The following is a 20,591-nucleotide window of genomic DNA, read 5'->3' as shown; positions in this document are numbered from 1 at the left end:
GAGGCAAGGGGGAGAACAGACAACTCTCTCGGATGCCCTGTTTCTCAATCCACAAGTCACAAGAAAATACCTGCGAACTGTGATACGTTCCACTTGAAATCCAGAGGCAGGAATCCAAATTCCCCCACCAGCCGTAAACAGAGCTTGAGGAAAATGTCAGTGAACACAGGGGCAGGATACACGCGAGGGACACATCTGAATACTTACTGCTGTCACCCCCTACGGTACAGATGTTGCGAATGATCCTTTTCTTGACCTTCTGCAGTTCATCGAAGTTGTCAACCGTCAGTTTCTTACTTGCAGTCCCGGTGATCTGAATGAGCTGCTGGTCATCCACATTCCCGATGCCCACGCTGTAGATGTCGATACCTTTGTGTCTCAGGTCTTCAGCGGCCTGAGCCACCTCGTCTTGGGATTGGCCATCTGTGAGGACCAGCAACACTTGTGGGGTACCGGTGTTTATCCGGCTGCCCATGTCTGGCCGGAAGAATTGCCCCACCCTCTGGAGTGCAGCGCCGATGTGTGTGTATCCGAAGATCTGCTGGATGTTTTCAATCTGAAGTGATATCTCCTTTTTCCCTACGAACGTTCCCAGTGGAAACTCTGGCCGGTAGGTATGGCTAAACTGGGCTGCTCCTATGCGCACTCTGTTGGCTCTGACATCAAAATCTTGAACGATCGATGCCAAGAAGGCCTTCATCTTCTTGAAGTCATCTTCATGAATGCTATTCGAACCATCCATGAGGAACACAAGATCTACTTTTTCAATTTCACAATCTATAAAGGAGAGGAAAAGGAACAGCAACAAAAATTAGATTGTTCTTCATTCTTTCACCCAGCCTGATTTCAGTGGTTCTCAACCTTCTGGCCCTTTAAATACAGTTCCTCATGTTGTGACCCAACCATAAAATTATTCTCGTTGCTACTTCATAACTGTCATGTTGCTACTGTTATGAATCGTAATGTAAATATCTGATATGCAGGATGGTCTTAGGCGACTCCTGTGAAAGGATCATTTGACCGTCAAAGGGGTCTCGACCCACAGGTTGAGAACCGCTGAGTTAAATGTTTGCAGCTATATAGAAATGGTATTTCTGAAAGTGGTTTTTTATCGTAGGCCACTCAGTGGTCACATTAATTGGAGAAGAAATAAAACCCGTCAGTTCCAAAGGTGGTACTAGGGGGGAACAACTCACATTTTTTTTAATAATTCTCTTTGCTTTTCCATTTGGTCTCACACCATTTTCTTTTCCAAGATGCTGGGGGAGGAGGACTGCTACAGAGAACCTGCTCTCACCTGTGATCTAGCCTTAACCCTTCTGGAAAACCCGGGGACAGTAGCACATCAAGAAAAACAGATAGCGCACATCCATTCAGAGCTTCACCCAAAGAGACAGATGGTTTGTAGCACTGACTCAGCTCCCTGGCCAGTTGAGCCAATGAGTACTTTTCTGGTGTATTAAGACAAATTGAAGTTTTAAAATCATGCCTTCTGATCTATATCTCAGAAGTTTTCCTCTTTATCAGCCCCCTTTTGATGCATATAGGCAAAAATATCTACTTGAGAATACTATTTTTGAGCAAACAATTCAGTATAGCATAGTATGCTTCCTTGGTGTTAACACAGAAAATACAAAACAAAAAGAATATGAAAGATGATTGCCAGTGAATGAGTTATGCTTGGCACATGCTCATGTGTATCCCTTAGCCTTCTGGTAAGCATTAACATTTCCCTGAATTCCCCAGAGATCTCACCATGGACCTAACTCACTTAAGTCCCATGTTAGCTTTGTGGAAAACAAAAGGTGTCTGAGAATCCCACAGCTGAGATATACAAAAAGAGATAAAAAGAAATATGATAAATAGATCCTTCAGGAATTGGTTAACTTAATAAATTTCTTTGTTTTAGATTCAAATAAAGGAAATAAAGTACTTTTTCCTGCCCAAGGAAGAACTTTCTGTTTAAAAATGCAATGACAGGCCGGCTGGTGTAGCTCATTGGTTGAGCATTGACCTATGAACCAGAAGGTCACAGTTCGATTCCCAGTCAGGGCACATGTCCGGGTTGCAGGCTCGATCCCCAGTGTGGGGCATGCAGGAGGCAGCCAATCAATGATTCTGTCTCATCATTGATGTTTCTACCTCTCTCCCCCTCTCCCTTCCTCTCTAAAATCAATACATTTTAAAAAATTTAAAAAAAAGCAATGTCACTCTGGCTGCTGTGGGTCAGTGATCAGAGCATTGGCCTATGCACCAAAGGGTCATGGGTTTGATTCCTCAGGGCACGTGCCTGGGTTGTGGGTTTGCTTCCTGGCCCCAGTGGGGAAGCAGTGTGTTTCTCTCCATCTCTCTCCCTCTCCCTCCCTTCCACTCTCTCTAAAAACCAATGGAAAAAATATCCTTGGGTGAGGATTAACAAAAAGTATTAAAAAAATAAAAATGCAATGTCAACTTCTACAGAAAAGAACAGATTGAATCTTAGGCAATGGCCACCTAGAAGATAAGAGATTTGTCCTAGTTTTCAGTAAGACCCAGAAAGACTTGGTTAGTTTTGTGAAAGAAAAAGATAGTTTTTCATGCTTAGGAGGCAATACCTATGAAAACCAGAAAAGTTAATTTTTAAAAAGAACTGTATCAAGATGTTGGAATCCTAGATTAATAGCAATTTATCTAATAAAAAGTAGTCAGTATTTTTAGTACAATACTCTTAATAAAGACAAGGAATTTAAATAGATCATGATCTCCCTTTGAAATGGTGTAAAAGGACAGCTGAATGACTGAATGAATTACATACATACATACAGACAGACAGACAGACAGACACACTGACACATAGAAATAAAAGTGGCCATGCAATCGCCAGATGCCAGAATAGAAACAGCATCCAGGACAAAGGAAGTCCTACTGTACTCTGCTGGGGCAACATCTGAGGCCGGAATAGAATGTTTATTATTGACTCCAGGCAATGATCACTAGTTGTTAGGAAGGTATGGAATTTGATTTCTTGTGTAAAAAGCAGGAAGAAGAACTAATGGATGGAAATGACATGAAAACTAATTTGTGCCCCAATCAATAAAGCTTACTTGAAAAATGGTGAATTCCCCATCATGAGAAGAGTTTAGCCCAGTGATGGCGAACCTTTTGAGCTCGGCGTGTCAGCATTTTGAAAAACCCTAACTTAACTCTGGTGTCACATATAGAAATTTTTTTACATTTGCAACCATAGTAAAACAAAGATGTGTATTTTTGATATTTATTTTATGTATTTAAATGCCATTTAACAAAGAAAAATCAACCAAACAAATGAGTTCGCGTGTCACCTCTGACACGCGTGTCATAGGTTCGCCATCACTGGTTTAGACAGAAGGGAGTAGTGATATTGTAGAATGTATTCCTCTTTAGGGAGGAGGCCAAATGAGATGTCTTATAACGGGATTAGTGCTCCTCTCCTGTTTGCAGAACGTACTCTTGAGGGCTATTGCTTTCTCCCTCATTTGGACCTCTGCTGATAATGAAGAAAAACTTAATTGGCAAACCTTACCTACTTGTGAGGAGTTACACACACTGGCTGACACGTCTGAATAGATCCCCTTCAGGCCTCCAAAAGTCTCCACGAAGAAGTACTTGTCGCTTGATCCTGCCATGGCGAGCAGCTCCACAGGGTTAGCACCCTCGATCCCCACGGCCAGGACAAGAATGCCTTTGTCCCGCAAGGCCTTGGCCGTGGCATTGAGATCTTTTGTATCATGGGACTCCCCATCGGTGATCACGATGAGGACTTGGGGGACCCCTCGGTGCAGGCGGCTGCCACGGGCTTCGGTGAACATGTGGTCCGAGAAGCCTAATGCCTCGGCGGTGTACGTGTTGCCCCCTATGGGCTGGTCGTTCTGGAGCGCTGAAATCACCTCCAACTTTGTGTCAAGTTCATCCAGATAAAACAGCACTTGTGGGTCATCAGCATACTTCATAGCCCCAAACCGAACCTGATTCTTGCCAACATCAGCTTTTTTCACCAAGTTTATCATGAAATCCTTCATGATAGCATATTCATCAGAGTTAATGCTGCCAGAGCTGTCAATTACAAACACAACGTCTAAAACTTCAATTCGCTTGCATTCTAAGAGGAGGAGAAAGGAAAACCATGAGGTTAGCTTTGGACATCATGGGGGACTCACCACCCCACACCTGCTTTTTAATTGCCAATGTCTCCTCTCCATTGGATCAAGCTGTGTATTAGCATGTCCATTCCTTAGATAACATACACAATACATATATATTTGTGTTGGCAGTACATCGCAAAATTCAACTCGGGGAGTTTTTAGGACAAGGCTAAAGTAAAGTAAAGCCTTCTGTAAAGGTCGAGAGGGGGACATGCTCTTGGACTAGAAAAAAATTTACAATTCTGTGGAAATTTTCCTGTATAAATGGTTCTTTCAACATGTGGTTTCATTTACACAGATTTGTCTGTTTAAGCCGTAGGGTTTATGAAATTGTATTCCCAAGATAAGCCTTGGGGAAATGGCCAAAGAAAAAAATGAATTTGGCAACACTGTATAGTTTTTCATGGTTATAGGACAGCTGACTTTTCAGGGTTTCATTTTCTCCCCTTTGTGACATTCTGGAAACACTATCTAGTTTCATTATTGGGCCTCACCATAGACATAAGCCCATGTCACACTTGGCCCAACTGCGGTGATGCTCCCATTAACTTTTTTTCCCTTGGGTCAATGCCATGGAAAGTAAAGCAGGAAAGACCCAATTAATACTTAAGCCACGTCTATGGAGCATATTCTATGTAAAAGTGCAGAGGTCTAAACTCCAACTCATTCATTCTGGAGAAGTGGGATTGTAAGATGTTTAATGATTTAGTCCTTATGTAACTCAATGTCTCTGCAGGCTTTGCAGGGGTATGTTCCAAATGTTAACTCATCCATTCTGGAGAAACGGAGTTGTGCGAAAGGAGTCCCCCACCCCTCCAGCGAGGTTCACCACACTTCCTTCTCTTGCCAGCCACTTGCTCACTAAGTGGTAGGGCTGTTGAAAGCCCCGTGGCCAATATATTTACCCTCAATGACTTCAAGAAAGGCTATGTGAGGTAACAGAAAATATATATATTGGTCTCTGTCTCCGTTCCTGACACAGAACTCCCAAAACCCTTGTAATTTCCTGGGCGACAGGGGTGTCTTTTGTTCTAATGAGGTGACTCTGGATGGGCCCCTACTTTGTGTTTCTTTCCTGTTGTCTTCTGGAAAGAATGGCTCCTGGGTGAGGGCGAGTCACCGGGAAGAGCAAGCATGGAATTTTCAGCCTCATTCCCATTTTTCTGAGAAGGGAGAAGGGCTGAAAATGGAGTTCGTGAGGGATCATCCCAAAAGTACGGGGTTCAGAGAGCTGTTTGATGAACACATGAAGATTCTGGGAAAGTGAGGCGCTTGGGAATGGCAGAGAATATGCTGTATATATACTTGGAAGTTCTGCACCCCTTTCCTCATAACTTGCCCTATGCATGTCTTCATCCTGGATGTTCATCGGGATCCTTTATCCTGCAGTGGGGAGTGGGGCGTGGGGCAATCTTATGGGAGTGAGCCCTCATTCTGTGGGACCTGATGCTAAAAAGATAGTTGTTAAACCTCCCATCTATATAGCAGGTTGGTCAGAAGCACAGGTGATAACCTGGGCTTGTGACCGCTGTCTGCAGTGGGGAGTGGGGCATGGGGCAATCTTATGGGAGTGAGCCCTCATTCTGTGGGACCTGATGCTACCTCCAGGTAGACAGTGTCTGACTTGAATTGAATTCTTGGACACCCTGCTGGTATCTGAGAATTTCTTGTTGATATGGGAAAAACCTCCACACATTGGGTGACCAGAAGTATCGGAAGTGAAGTGCGCCATGTGGCTAGTAAAGAAGACAACAGGAGTGAAACAGTAGGGAAGAACTGGGTTTTTCCCAACATAGGAAGGAAAAACATGAGTTTTTCTCTTTTGAGCTGGTTTCACCAAAGAAGAAACGATGTCCTTCTGACCTTCAGCTGCCGTGGGGAGCTTGTTTGGATTCCCCTGGGGTCTGGGGGTAGTTTACTTGGGGTTGCTCCTTCAAAGAGTTCAGATTTGCTCCCAGCAGAATTACCACGAAATACAAACTAGGTGTATCTCATTTACCACAAATTACAGACTATGATCAACCGTCTAGTGGGAACTGAACAAAACTGTTATTTGAGTAACAGTACAAGTTTCTCCCTTCCCTCAAAACTCCACTGAAACAATCATAGAGATTTTTTTTCTTTCAGAATGCTTCTGTCATCAAGCCCCTCGAGTCACAGTATAAATAAGTTTCTTATATTTGTAGGGCTTTTGTTTTACCACTTTCATTCCTCTGTAGTTTCATGAGAGGAGGACTGGGATCTACTATTTATTTCCTTTGAAGCATCCATTGCTCAAGTTCCTATATAGATGGGAGGTTTAACAACTACCTTCTCAGATTCAATTAACTTACTAGAGTGGCTCATAGAACCCAGGAAAATACGTTTACCAGTTTATTAAAGGCGATGATAAAAGATCCAGATGAACATCTAGGATGAACATCTAGGATGAAGACATGCACAGGGCAAGTTCCCCTACTAGAGTCGTCCTTTATAGGATTTAAGAAATATCAGTGTTTTTACAAATGTCATCTCATTTTATATAAGTAATGGATTTTAAAAACTGTAAAATAACTGACATATAGTAGATGTTAGGTCAAAGGGAAGCTACCTTGCCCAGCAGGGGGTATGCCCCTCTATGGCCTGCTGTGGCAGCCCACACACAGCCCCAGGACTCAGGCTGGGCCCTTCAGCTCAAAGTGAAACAGACTGTGGTGTAATTCATGCTCTAGTTTCCCATGGGAGCAGGCTGAAGCAAGACTCCAGCTAAGACCACCTTTTTGCTTAGCTCCTACCCATGCCCTGTCCTGCTTTCCTTACTTCCCTTCTGAAAACACCTCCTCAAAAAACCACTTCCACAAGAATCCGGGGAACCTGATCTAAGACCCAGGAAGTTACCACTTTTCTTCAATGGAGGCCTTATTACCCTGCTGCTATTTGTCTACTAATGGGAGAGGATCTAGGTGGACCCAAACTGTTCCTTACTGATTCTTTAACTCAACAGTTCTGTTGAAGAAAGTCACATTGCCTATGTAGGTCTAAAGCAGGGGTTCTCAACCTTCTGGCCCTTTAAATACAGTTCCTCATGTGGTGACCCAACCATAAAATTATTTTCGTTGCTACTTCCTAACTGTAATGTTGCTACTGTTATGAATCGTAATGTAAATATCTGATATGCGGGATGGTTTTAGGTGACCCCTGTGAAAGGGTCGTTCAACCGCCAAAGGGATCGCGATCCACAGGTTGAGAACCGCTGGTCTAAAGCCATTAGGGAAGTGGTCGGCAAACTCATTAGTCAACAGAGCCAAATATCAACAGTACAAAGATTGAAATTTCTTTTGAGAGCCAAATTTTTTAAACTTAAACTATATAGGTAGGTACATTGTTATTAACTTAATTAGGGTACTCCTAAGGCTTAGGATGAGCCACACTCAAGGGGCCAAAGAGCCGCATGTGGCTCGCGAGCCACAGTTTGCTGACCACGGCATTAAGGTAACCATTTCAATCAAACAAAAAGTTTACAGTGTTCAATTAGTAGAAATAATGACTAACATGGACACGTGGTGTTTGGATAATCCCACTGGCAGGAATGCCCAGGCCTACCTTCCCGGGGGCTGCATATTCCAAAAACAAGATCATCTTCAATGTGCTGCAGAATGTCAAAATTCTCAACATAAAACACCATGTCTGGCCTCCCGCTGATCTCCTCCAGCTGGGTGACATTGGAGCCAAACACCCCCACTGAGTAGATAATGATGCCTTCTTGCCGCAGTGCTACCGCGGGGTCCTTGACTATGTCATGAGCTTCACCATCCGTGATGAGGATGAGGAACTTCCTGACGTTGGGCCGGGCGCCCTTGGCGGGGCTGAAGTACTGAGACACAAAGGTCAGGGCACTACCAGTCATCGTGGTTTGTCCAATGTGAGGCATGCGGTCGATGGCATCTGAAATTTCACTTTGCGAGATGTATCTGTTGAGTTGAAACTCCTCCTTATTGATGTCACTGAACTGGACTACGCCGACTTGCACCCGATCTGCCCCAATCTGAGATTTGCTCACCAGGCTTTTCATAAATGTTTTCATTTTGATGAAATTGTCAAGTCCTATACTGCCAGAACTGTCCACCAGAAACATGATGTCAGCTTTCATCTCTTTGCAGGCTGCATGGGAGAAAGTGAAATGTTTATCATGTAAAAAGATTAAGAGTGAACAGGAAAAAAAATTCTATATTGAAGCTAAATGTGTGCTTGGTAAGGATGGTTAGTTAGCAAGTAAACAAAGCACTGGAGGCCATAAAGTGGCCACTCTATTTGTTATTTAATGATTTGATTTAGTGTATTACTCAGTTCCTCAACCTCAGGACTACTGACATGTTGGGCCGGATAATTTTTACTGGAGAGGGTAGCCTACGCATTGTAGGATACTGAGGGATGTTTTGCAGTATCCCCGACTTCTACTCGTTAGATGCCAGTAGCACTCCCTTCGTTATGACAACCAGAAATGTCTCTAGACATTACCAAATGTCCCCAAAGGGGGCAAAATTCCCCTGGTTGAAAACTACTGATAGAGCTCTAAAAGAGTCCATAAAACTTTTGTTAAATTTAAATAAATCCAAAATATTCCTTCAAATAAATCATTTGGTCATTTACAAATGCAGTATCTAAGCATATATCTATGGTAGCAGGGATTTGTGGGAAGAGGCTAATTAGTACTAATAAGGGAGAACTCCACCAAAAACTTTATGCCTCAGATATGAATTAGAACCACACTCTAGTGCAGTGATGGCGAACCTATGACACGCGTGTCAGAGGTGACACGCGAACTCATTTTTTTGGTTGATTTTTCTTTGTTAAATGGCATTGAAATATATAAAATAAATATCAAAAATATAAGTCTTTGTTTTACTATGGTTGCAAATATCAAAAAATTTCTATATGTGACACGGCACCAGAGTTAAGTTAGGGTTTTTCAAAACGCTGACACACTGAGCACAAAAGGTTCGCCATCACTGCTCTAGTGGGCCCTCAGTTTTGTTCTGGAAACAAGCACAGCCACACAACCCGGAAATTCATGCTGTTTCTGCAAACCTGCAATGTCAAATATTGCAGGAGGGCCATCTGTGAGCCCAGGGCCCAAAGGAAAAGTCGCCATTCCTCCTACCTTTCTTCAGTACAGATTTCTTGAAACAACTTGGTTTTCTTATGTCTTTCAAAGCGTCAAAGTCATTCACGTAGTACACCCTCTTTTCCTCGCCTGCAATTTCCCGCAGCTGTGTCTGGTTGGCCTCCTTGACCCCGATAGCATAAACACGGATGAGCTCCTCTCTCAGCCTGTTCGCAGGCTCCAGGATGCTATCCTGGGACATGCCATTTGTCAGGACCACAAGATGACAAGGCACTCGGTTTCCTCGCTGCTGCTTTGCCTTTTGCAACAGCCCCAGCGTGAAATTCAGGGCTGCGCCCGTGTTCGTGCTCCCACCCAACTGCCGGATGTTCTCAATGGCCTTCCCCAAATCCTGCTTGTTTGAATATTTATTGATCTCAAATTCCAAGTCCCAGCTGTCGGCGTACTGGACGGCGCCCACCCGCACCTTCTGGGGAGCGATGTTGAACATCTTTACGACCTCTGACAGGAAGGTCTTCATTTCTTGGAAGTCTGTGGCCTGGGTGCTCCCGGAGCCGTCGATGAGCAGATAGATGTCTGCTTCTTCAGTGTCCACACAACCTAAGGGGGAACCGAGAGGCTCAGTGTGGCATGGGGGCACGTGTGAGGAAGAAATGGGAGCAGAGAGTAAGAACAACAAATGAGCATCTTCAGATGGACAAATGGGAAACAGCTTCCAGGTGTAAAAGACATGCTCTGCTAGCTTAGCACAGGGGACTCTTAGCATCAGCGGGGCCGAATGAGTTTCTTTTGCCAGTTTATGACTATTTTGATAATTCTCTGCCATGAATCAAGGCAAATTGGGATACAGCAAAAGATAAGAAAACTAGAAAATGCTTTTCACAAGCCACTTCTCTCATTAGTGAATAATTGCTGCGCAAAAAGTCAAGTGGTGTGTTGTGAAATGGAGAAGGTCTCTAATTGAACATGGTGGACTTATGAGCTCTATTTCTTGAGAACTTGAATAAATAATTTACTCCTTATTCACTCCTTGTCATTTAACAAAACTAGGGGTATTGCCAGTGGCCTTATTTGTGTAGGACAAGGGCAATTTTATAATAAACATGCTGTAAATATTTGTTGAAGAATGTACACATACTTATGTGTGTATATACACATACAAAATATTTATAGAGCACACATGTGTGTATATATAAAATATACAAAATACATTATCTGTTTCTCTAAACTCATGGGTACTAGACTAGTACTTCACAACAAATTAATTACAATGTTCTCAATCCAAATCATGCTTCCTGTTCATTCTCTAAGTTGGAATTTGAGGATGAGGGGAGAGGAGAAAAGAGAGAAAAGTTACAAAAAGAAAAAAGGAACAAGGAAAAGAGCAGGGGAACACAAGAGGCGAAGGAGATGGGGGGGAAAGTGAAGAGAGAAAAACAGCAAAGGATGGTATTCTGGGGTGTTTGTAAGTAACAAAGAATCCAATTAAAGCTGCACAAAACGGGAAGTAAAAAGGAAAACCCTTTTGACCCATTCCAAAACCTCAATAGTTTTTATTTCCCCCAATACATTCCATGTGATCAAGGTCAAGTAAGAAATTAGGAACTTATTCTCACTCCCCACCTAATACCCCACCAATCGCTTTTGTACACAGAATACCTAAAAGGCAAGAAAGAGAAAAGGATGGAATAATACCTCCCTCAGCAAAAACACTTTACCGGATTTGAGGGTTTCGGTGCGCTCTGAGAAGACAGAGACTGTGTGTGTTATTTGCTTCCGCAGCTTCTTCAGAAACGTCTGGTTGTGAGCGGCCAGGTCGGAGAAGGTCTTCAGTTTGGAGACATACAGCTCGGCGGGGTGCGATGCTATCCTTTCCAGCTGGCTGTCGCTGGCCCCCTCCACACCCATCGTGAAGATGGCCACGCCCTGGCGCCGGAGGTTCAGGGCTGCCTTGGTCACGTTGTCTTCTGACGGCCGGTGGGTCACCAGCACGGCGATCTGGGGCACCCCCTGGTTCTTGCGACTGCCGTTCTGTGCACTGAAGACCTCCTTCCTGATCTTTCTGATGGCGGCCCCAGTGTAGGCCTTCCCAGCCTGGGGAGAGAGGCCCTGTATAGACTGGAGAACCTCCGACTTATTGATGCCCCTGCTCAGTGAATTGATCACCTGCGTCTCATTGCTATAGGCCACGAGGCTAACCCTCATGCAGTTTTCCTTTATGTCGAGAGCAGATACACTTTCTTCTAGGAACTCTTTAAGGTAGTCCAAGTTGTCCTGGCTGCCATTGACGGACACATCCAACAGGAACACCACGTCGGCCACGGAGGGGCCTTGGCAAACTGTGTGGGCAGGGATGGAAAGAGCACAATGTTAGTGGGTCAGCTTCTCTGCTCAGCATTCGAAGGCATGGAGAACATCTACAGAGCTGGGTTATGCACTTAAAGAAAGAAGGAGGTATGTGAAATTATTATGCAGCTCATATCCAAGGGTCCTGGGTTCAAATACTGGATCTCAGCTAAACTCCCAGCTTCAGTGTCCTCCTCCATAAAATGGAGATAGTAGTAATATTTATCTCATAGAGTTGTTATGGAAATTAAATGAGATAAGGTGTTTAACCTGTGGCCTGGGACCTAAGAGTCATTCAATGAACAGCAGCTACTACCATCGTATTAAAATCATTAAGCATCATCGCTGTTGAAATCAGCATAGTCCAAATATTCCTAAGGGATAATACTGAGATGTCAATGATACTTTTGCCATTATTTTATTTGGGAAAGATACTCATAATAGGATTCATCTTTTCATAGATTACCATAAGAAAAGCATTCTCTATTAACATCAGATAATTTTATATGTCATGTCATTCCAACTGATGTAACTAGAAATAATGGGAGTTTGCTTTGTTGCTTGTACACTTGGAGCAAATTGTTTCTTACTGGCTCTCCCCTGCCCCTCACTTGAACGATGTTCATAAGCTCTTGGCCATTGTTAATAGAACAGTACAAGGCCCCCAGGACAGCAGGTGGGAGGTGGAGCAGAACACAGGGCAGCTAATTCAGACAGAGAAGCAGGAAGGGAGGCAGTGTGGGGCTGAAACGACCAGGGCGTGGGAATCGAGAGACCTGACTTAGCTCTGACTTCAAACTGCATTCTGCCCTGGCCCAGGTTATGTCACCAACTCTAAGGATGCCTACGGAACAGGGGGTTTGGGCAACTTAATTAAAGCTATTTCCAGCTCTAACATTCTGCGGTCAAGGATTTCTCTAGGAAAAAACTCACCTTTTAAACAAACCCTTCACATGGTCAAAGAGTATCAAGGAACACCAAGAATTGTGGGGTTCACTGGATTTAAAATGTCCACAACCAGCCCAGCAGGCATGGCTCAGTGGTTGAGTGTCAACCTATGAATCAGGAGGTCACAGGTCAATTCCTGGTCAGGGCACATGCCCAGATTGGGGCATGACATCCAGTGTGGGGCACGCAGGAGGCAGTTGATCAATGATTCTCTCTCATCATTGATGTTTCTATCTCTCCCTCCCTCTCTCCTTTCCTCTGTGAAATCAATCCTATATAATAAAAGGGTAATATGCAAATCAACCAAATGGCAGAACAAACGGTTGCTATGACGTGCACTGACCATCAGGGGGCCGACACTCAACGCAGGAGCTGCCCCCTGGTGGTCAATGTGCTCCCACAGGGGGAGCGCTGCTCAGCCAGAGCCAGGCTCATGGCTGATGAGTGCAGCAGCGGTGGCGGGAGCCTCTCCTGCCTCTGAGGCAGCACTAAAGATGTCCAATTGCCAAGCCGTCAGTTGGACATCCCCCAAGGGCTCTCAAACTGTGAGAGGGCACAGGCTGGGCTGAGGAGAACCCCCCCCCCCCCACCACCCACCCTTTGGGTACACAAATCTCATGCACCGGGCCTCTAGTAAAAATATATTTTTAAAAAATAAAATGGCCACAATCAATGGGCCCTTTGGAACACACCAATATTTAACAGCTAAAAACACAGCCCAGCTTTTGGGGAAAGGGATGTCCATGGAACCTCAACCATCTCTCCACATTGATTTCTCAAAAGCATTTTATCATCATTTCTATGTGTGCACCGTAAGCCCACCTTCCATAAGAACATCATCCACTGCTCCCGCCTTGTACTGAGTCGCTTCCTTGATGATCTGGGTCATGTTCTGGGAAAACGTGCTGAGGTCTCTGGCGGTCCGAAGGTTGACATGGAACTGAGCCGTGGCCATGGCCTTCAGGTTCTCCTCAGAGGCTTTCTGCAGCCCCACCGAGATGATCCTCACCCCGTCTTCCCGAAGAGCCTTGGAGGCCTCTTCCACATCATCCTCGGACTCGGCCGAAGCCAGGACCACCAGAACCGGGGGGAACAGCTTCTGGTCTCTGCCGTTTGCAGGTCCAGAGAAATAGGTCCTGTGAGCCTCCCGGAGAGCGTTCCCGATCCGCAGGGCTCCGCCCATGAACACGAAGTTCTTCTTGAGGTGGTTCAACATGGGGTTCCTGCTCTTGAAGGTGTTCAGCTGGAATTCACTGTGGAGCTTGTCGCTGTACTGGGCCAGGGCCACGCGGTATTTGCTGGCCTCTATGGGGAGACTGGTGATCACTTTGTTGATGAATGTTTTCACCAGAGGGAAGGACTTAATTCCCAGGTGATCAGAGCTGTCCACCAGAAACACCACGTCTGCATACTCAGGGCCTGCAAACACACACAGAACCAAACCAACAAAGCATAAACTTTAAAAAGGTACTGCCATGCTTAATGCCATCCATTTGGGGAAAACGTACTTTCCTGTTTTATCTGTATTTTTAATACCTTCCCAAGGAACTGAAAATAATAGCTTGACATAACACATTTTCTCAAGAAAAAATACTTGTTTCTAGGGCCAATTGCAAAATTAAACATCACTTTTGCAAGGAATAGGTTCATTAGAAACAGGTAAATTTAGAGTAAAAACTCCTGTGTTTTTATACTGGTAGTAGGGAATTTCCCCTTATACCTTTTCAAATTTTTGCTTTCAGAATTTGACCTCGGTCTATATCAAGAGGATAAAAATTTTAATTGAGAACTAAACTGCTTCAATTTTGTTTGAATAGAGAAATATGAAAGATAATCTTTTATTGTGATTCCAATTTAAGCACTGCAACAAAGTGAGTGATTAACTTATAAAAATATTAGTTTTGTTTGCCAGTGTCAAATTGATGAAGTTTAAAAAGTACCTAAAAATCATAAAAAATATGAGATTGCCTTAATCTACTTTAAGATTACTTACAATATTTTTTATAAACCATATGAGTGAGCATTACAATTGATAAATTTATTCTTACATGTGCAAATGTGATAGAAATCTGTATACCTTAAGCTAGGAAAATGATTATGGTTTTAGTTTCTATAAAAATATCATTTTTATAGAGGAATATAATACTTAGTTGAACTTTTAATGCTTCATTCAATGCCAGATTCAATCCTGGCTGGGTATGTAGAATTCTACTTTTATGTGCTAGAGAATCACTGGGTTCAAGCACAAAATGCTGAGTATTGGTGATCTGCTGGTTTGAATTCAGAGTTCTCAGCACTTTAGGATCTATTTCTTATCCAGGGAAGAAAGGGAAATGTCTGTGTGCGTCCGGATGGTGTATATTCAAGAAGGTATGATGCAACTGAACAAGTAACAGAAGTCCTGACTTTGTTATCAGCTAACTCTAACAGCTCTGTCAAGCCATTCAATATACTTGGGACTGTTTCCTCACCTTTAAAATGAGAAGACTCAATAAGAAAATATCTAAGGTCCCTCCTCACTCTCAGATGCTGGTTATCTGATATGATTACGAGATACATTATAATCAAATTAAAATAAAATCCATCTTTTCCTATCTACAACTGGTAGGAAACCAGCTTTCGCACCCCTACGTTTATTTCATTCTCTTCATAGCAGTCTCACTGAGGCATAGTGGATAAAGCCATTCTTTTTTGTCTTCTAAATAACCTAATTTCAACCACTATGAGTTTCCTTTGATGATCACTTAGCCACTAGCATTTTAGGGGGAGAATTAAGAGAGGGTGCATTAATATCTTCCTCCAAGAGAAGGCTGGAACCCCTACGAGGACTGTCGGCAAGCCCTGCCCAGGATGACTTGACTTGTGACCAAAGCGACCTTCCTATTCGTGGATAAACCATCACTTCTTGTGTGTGGAGAAAGGAAATGTAGAGAACTGGCACATGAGCTAGATTCAGCTTTTTCTTTAAAAAGCCTAAGATCAGGCCCAGTGAGACATCAAAGGAAGATGCTTGCAGGGCAGAGTCTTAGTTTATCTCTTCAGAAAACTTACTACCAAAGGTCAGAGCCCTTGAGAAAGCTGGGCAAACTAACGCAGGTGGCCCTGAACATGAAGTGACCAGTGTGCCAACTCGTTATTTAAGAAGAGGTAGAGGCAGAGAAGGGTAGGCCAGTATTTTGAGTTCAAGTCCACTGGACATAGATTGCTGACAGCCAGCCAGCTATGGTGCTTTCTCTTCAGAGTAAAAGCATTTTCTTTACAATATCAGATTAAATTGTTTAAACTGGAGCAAAAGCTGTATGAGCAACCAAGATAATGTTTTGGCACAAATGAATTAGGAAGAGACAGTCCAAGATTTCCAGGCCTGAACCTAATAGTAAGAGACAGGATTTTATGCAACCTCCCAGAAGACCTAAATGGGGTTGAAACTGAGGACAAAATAGCAGCTCTTTTATCTTTCTATCATTAACAATGAATAAATTCCAGAGACAAATGAGCTTCAAAAAGAAACTGAGCTACCACCCCACCCTTCCAACTATCAAAATCAAGACAAAGTGAAACGAAACTCAACTTTTAAGGAAGTCAAAATCATGTATTTTCCAAAATGAGTTAAAGAATTCTTTCCAGTTTTTTCCTTACCAGAATCTTGGTTCATAGAAACATGGGAGCAAATTATTATGAGGAACAAAATCAGCAACATTTTCATATTATGAGCTGAAAAATCTCCAACTTGAAATCTGAAAGGGTGAAAAGGAAAACATTGAAGAATGTTCTGGATATTATTTGGAAAACAAGACCCACACATATCAGATTAAACCGTTTAAATTGGATCAAAACTTGCTTTATTTTCACCCACACACATAAGAATACACAAAGTTATGTGATACATTGGGTGCAACAGGGGATAAGGAACATTTGCGGTTTCCTCCTGACCTTCTGATCTGCGAAGTGCCTTAGAGAAAAGCGAACCACCACCATTTACAGAATCACAGGTTTCTCCTGGTCCCCAGACCTGCACAAACACAAGATTTTAGACTGTCAATAGAGGTAGCCAGAAGCATTATAGTCCCACCAATAATACATGTTCCTATTAGTCTTTTGTTTTGTACCCTAGTATTATCTGCTGTCTACTCATTGCCAAGACAATTCAGAGTTCATGATTGGGACAGGCAGGGGTCCTCAAACTTTTTAAACAGGGGGCCAGTTCACTGTCCCTCAGACCGTTGGAGGGCCGGACTATAGTTTAAAAAAAAACTATGAACAAATTCCTATGCACACAGTGGCGGCAAAAACACCTGGCGGGCCAGATAAATGTTTCCGGCGGGCCACATGTGGCCCGCGGGCTGTAGTTTGAGGACCCCCGGTAAGGCCTAACTTTGTAACTGCTCCATCACGAACACGTAGGTGTATTTTATATTTGAGCAGTAAATGTCTTTACATGTGGCCAATTAATTTTTTTCCTTTTCCTACATAATTAGAAAAGTAACAATTTCTCTTCATCCTTAAATATGAAAGAAGACAAAAGGTAAGTAGTGACCCTCCACATCCCATACGATATCTTGCTGCTCAGAATGACTCAACTATTTTGCTTCCAACTGCCTACAACTGCCCAAGATAAGATGTTTCCAATTCTAACTAGTCGCCTTCAGTTATTCATTTTATGAAATGAAACAGGATATTAAAGATATTGAAAATAAATATTTTAATTAAGTGTTGGGTACATTCAGAACACTCATTCATCCATTGAATGGAAAAATTAATTGATCCATATTAAAAACCAATGTCTGTTTCTTGCTTTATTTTCACCCACACGTGGATTTGCGAGGGTCTCTATATGGCTGCCTCACTCCTTGCCTGGCAGGCTCCTGGTGCTTAATATTTCACCCCCTTCAGAAAAGGAACCTTTGCCATGAGAAATTCCACCCCTATTTTCTCACCTACTTCATCGTCCCTCTGACATTCTGGAATCTGGGACTCTGTTCTACTCCTTTATCAGAAGCCTAGATGAGATCAACTTTTCAGGCTGTAAGTCAATTTATCAATCCTTTTCCAGAGGTAATCAGTGAGCTGGAAGGGACTTGTAAGTGGTTGGTTTTGTTTTTTTAGTTCAACCCTATCATTTCAGAGGAGTTTTAGTCCCAAAGTGGATCGCCCCAAGGAAAAACCAAGTCATACCATCTGCAAAGTTTCTACTACTGTGTATACAATAATAACAAATTCTACCTTTGCTGAGCTTTTATTATGTGCCATGCCCTGTGCTAACAGCTTCACATGTGTTCTCCTGTTTGATATCGATGACAAACCTAGAGGCAGGTGACATTATTGCTCCAATTTTACAGATAAGGAAACAGAGACCCATGGAGAGTAACTGACCCAAGGTCACATTGATAAAATGGGCCACAGTTGCGACTACAGCCCACCTCTGTCTGACTCTAAAATCTGCCCTTTCAAACTCAGCGACTCTGCATCCTAGACTCAGTATGGTGAACACAAAAAGTATCCTCAAGTTTCTTTGTTCTGTGTCTTTTTTTCTAAATACTTTCAACAATAAAGATTTTTAAAAAGAAAGAAAAAAGTATCAGGAAATACTGGTATTCCTTTTCATGCCTTCTTACTTTTCCTTTTCAAAACCAGGGCTTCGTGTTAGCCACTTCTTTTTCTGCTTATGTGATGAGCTTTATAAACAAGGACTTGTATGCATGCATATAAGCATAACCAATGGACATAAGACACTGGGGGGTAGGGGAGGCCAGGGGATTGTCAAGGGCGGGGGGGAAAAAAGGACACACATGTAATACCCTTTGTAATACTTTAAGCAATAAAAAAATAAAAAAATAAAAAATAAATAAATTAATTAAAAAAAAAGGTTAGGGAAAAAAAAGGCTTCAGTAACGGACCACAGGGTAAATGACAAAGATGGGAGGAAAGGAGTACTGAGTGCAAGTTAAAACCTGGATAGAAAAGTGAGCATTAGGTGAGGCCAAAACACTCCCAAAGCAGCATGTAGCATCTAGGAACCTCCCCATGCAGACGGTCAACACATCAGAAGTTGTACATGGTACATTAAGAGTTGAGCTCTTTGGGGCAGCATTTAGTAACACAATCCCCTTGCACTCTTTTAATGGAATCCGCAATGTAGTGTGCTGTAAGGCTACTCAACATCGTGGAAGCCTAGTGAAAGGTTATCTTGATGTGCTTTTGTGCCCTGATTTGTGTGTGTGCTGGGACCAGTGGTGGGACTGAACCTCCAAGTTCATGCTTGGGAGTCTTGGTTTATTGTTACCACATCAAACCAGAGATGAATTGCCTATAATCTGTATGCTGTTTTACCACTAGACCTGACCAGGATTTACATCATTACATTTTTAAAATATCTCAATATTTAAAATAAATTTTAAAAATATTCAAAGACATGAGGGCAGAATGGAGAAATTTACATAAAATAGCAACATAAAATTTCAATTCATGGCACGCTCCATTTTAATGTAACAACGATGAGATTGATTGCTTCTCATTATGTAAATACTCTCAAAGGTATAAGTCTCTTTAAACTCAAGTTTGTTGTACTGCATTTATTCTAAATCAAGTAAGATGAGGGTAATACACCTCTTTAGGAAGTTTTATGCTATAAAAAGCCTTTTTATAAAATGAGAGATAAAGGAAACACTTCCTTCACATAGTTGTTGTGAGAATTAAAAACAAAACAAAACACACCAAGCCCACTGCATGGCACATACTAGTGATAGTACTCAATAAACATTAGGTTTTTCTGTCCACTACTATAATCATGAATAATAAAAATATTTCTGGGGGGGGGGGAGCCTTTTTAAAAATCTGGATCTCGCCATAACCCGTTTTGGTTAATGGTTAGAGCATCAGCCAGTAGACCGAATGTTCGTGGGTTCGATTCCCAGTCAAGGACATGTACCTAGATTGCAGGTTCAATCCCCAACCCCAGTCAGAGACAACAAATCAATGTCTATTTCATATCAATTGTTTCTCTCTCTCTCCTCACTTCCCTCCCTCCCTTCTGCTCTCTCTAAAAATCAATGGAGCCAAAACCGGTTTGGCTCAGTGGATAGAGCGTCGGCCTGCGGACTGAAGGGTTCCAGGTTCGATTCCGGTCAAGGGCATGTACCTGGGTTGCGGGCACATCCCCAGTGGGAGATGTGCAGGAGGCAGCTGATCGACGTTTCTCTCTCATCGATGTTTCTAACTCTCTGTCTCTCTCCCTTCCTCTCTGTAAAAAATCAATAAAATATATTTTAAAAAAATCAATGGAAAAAAATATCCTTGGGTGAGGTTAACAAAACAAAAACAAAAAAAACCACAATTTGGATCTCTGTAAACTTTCTGTTGAGAAGGTAGGATGTTTCTAATTTAAACTACAGCTGCAAAAGCAACACAGCCAACCGACAATCCTTGGCTTCAAATCAGAATATTTAGAGCTTGTGCAATACCTCTCTTGAGGTTATCAAAAACCAGGGGTTTCAGGGAGACCTCCGCTTCATAGAAGCCAATTCATGAGCTAACAAATGTTTTTGATAAAATATTTAGAGCCCAGAAAAATACAAAAGAAACTTCAGCAGAATTAAGATAATTACCGTTTTTTTCCTTTGAAATGAGCATACAGGATACATCATTTCTAAATACTAATTTTGTTTTTCTTCAGAAACAAGAATTTTGTCAGCTGTTGCACTGGAAGAAAAGGCCCTGGCTCTGTGCCACACAGTTCAAGCAAACGGTTGTTTGCTTATTTAACCTCCGATCTCTCACTATTTCCCTTCCTTGACCCATTTCGATTTCTCAGAAGTCAAAAGGCAGAAAGACCAATGCTCAAGGTAAGATGTTAGTTCATCTTTAAATGCTGCAGGCTGAATGTGTGGCGCACAATAGGAACAAATAAACAGTCAATGATGGTGAGCCCAACAACACACGCTTTCCCTAGTGGCATTTTCTAGGGGCCGTATATGTTGATCATATTGAACAAGGTCATGCAGGTGACCTTGCCACGTTATAAAATGAACACTCTT

The 20,591-nt window shown here is 42.6% G+C and overlaps 1 protein-coding gene across 1 annotated transcript in view; it reads right to left on the bottom strand.

Annotated features, from left to right (window-relative positions):
- Window positions 1-16,268, bottom strand: part of COL6A6 (collagen type VI alpha 6 chain) — a 95,416-nt gene extending 79,148 nt beyond the window's left edge. The window contains 8 exon segments of the mRNA XM_014450721.2: window positions 208-777; window positions 3,542-4,117; window positions 7,743-8,302; window positions 9,304-9,335; window positions 9,338-9,864; window positions 10,983-11,603; window positions 13,381-13,977; window positions 16,198-16,268. Coding sequence (XP_014306207.1) covers window positions 208-777; window positions 3,542-4,117; window positions 7,743-8,302; window positions 9,304-9,335; window positions 9,338-9,864; window positions 10,983-11,603; window positions 13,381-13,977; window positions 16,198-16,264 — 3,550 coding nt within the window. The 5' untranslated portion in view covers window positions 16,265-16,268.
- Between the last annotated feature and the right edge of the window lie 4,323 nt (window positions 16,269-20,591).

The sequence above is a fragment of the Myotis lucifugus genome, unplaced genomic scaffold (assembly GCF_000147115.1).
Source record: "Myotis lucifugus unplaced genomic scaffold, Myoluc2.0 scaffold_8, whole genome shotgun sequence".
Classification (NCBI taxonomy): domain Eukaryota; kingdom Metazoa; phylum Chordata; class Mammalia; order Chiroptera; family Vespertilionidae; genus Myotis; species Myotis lucifugus.
The sequence above is the reverse complement of the archived record's forward strand: the minus strand, read 5'-3'. Positions and strand labels throughout refer to the sequence as shown.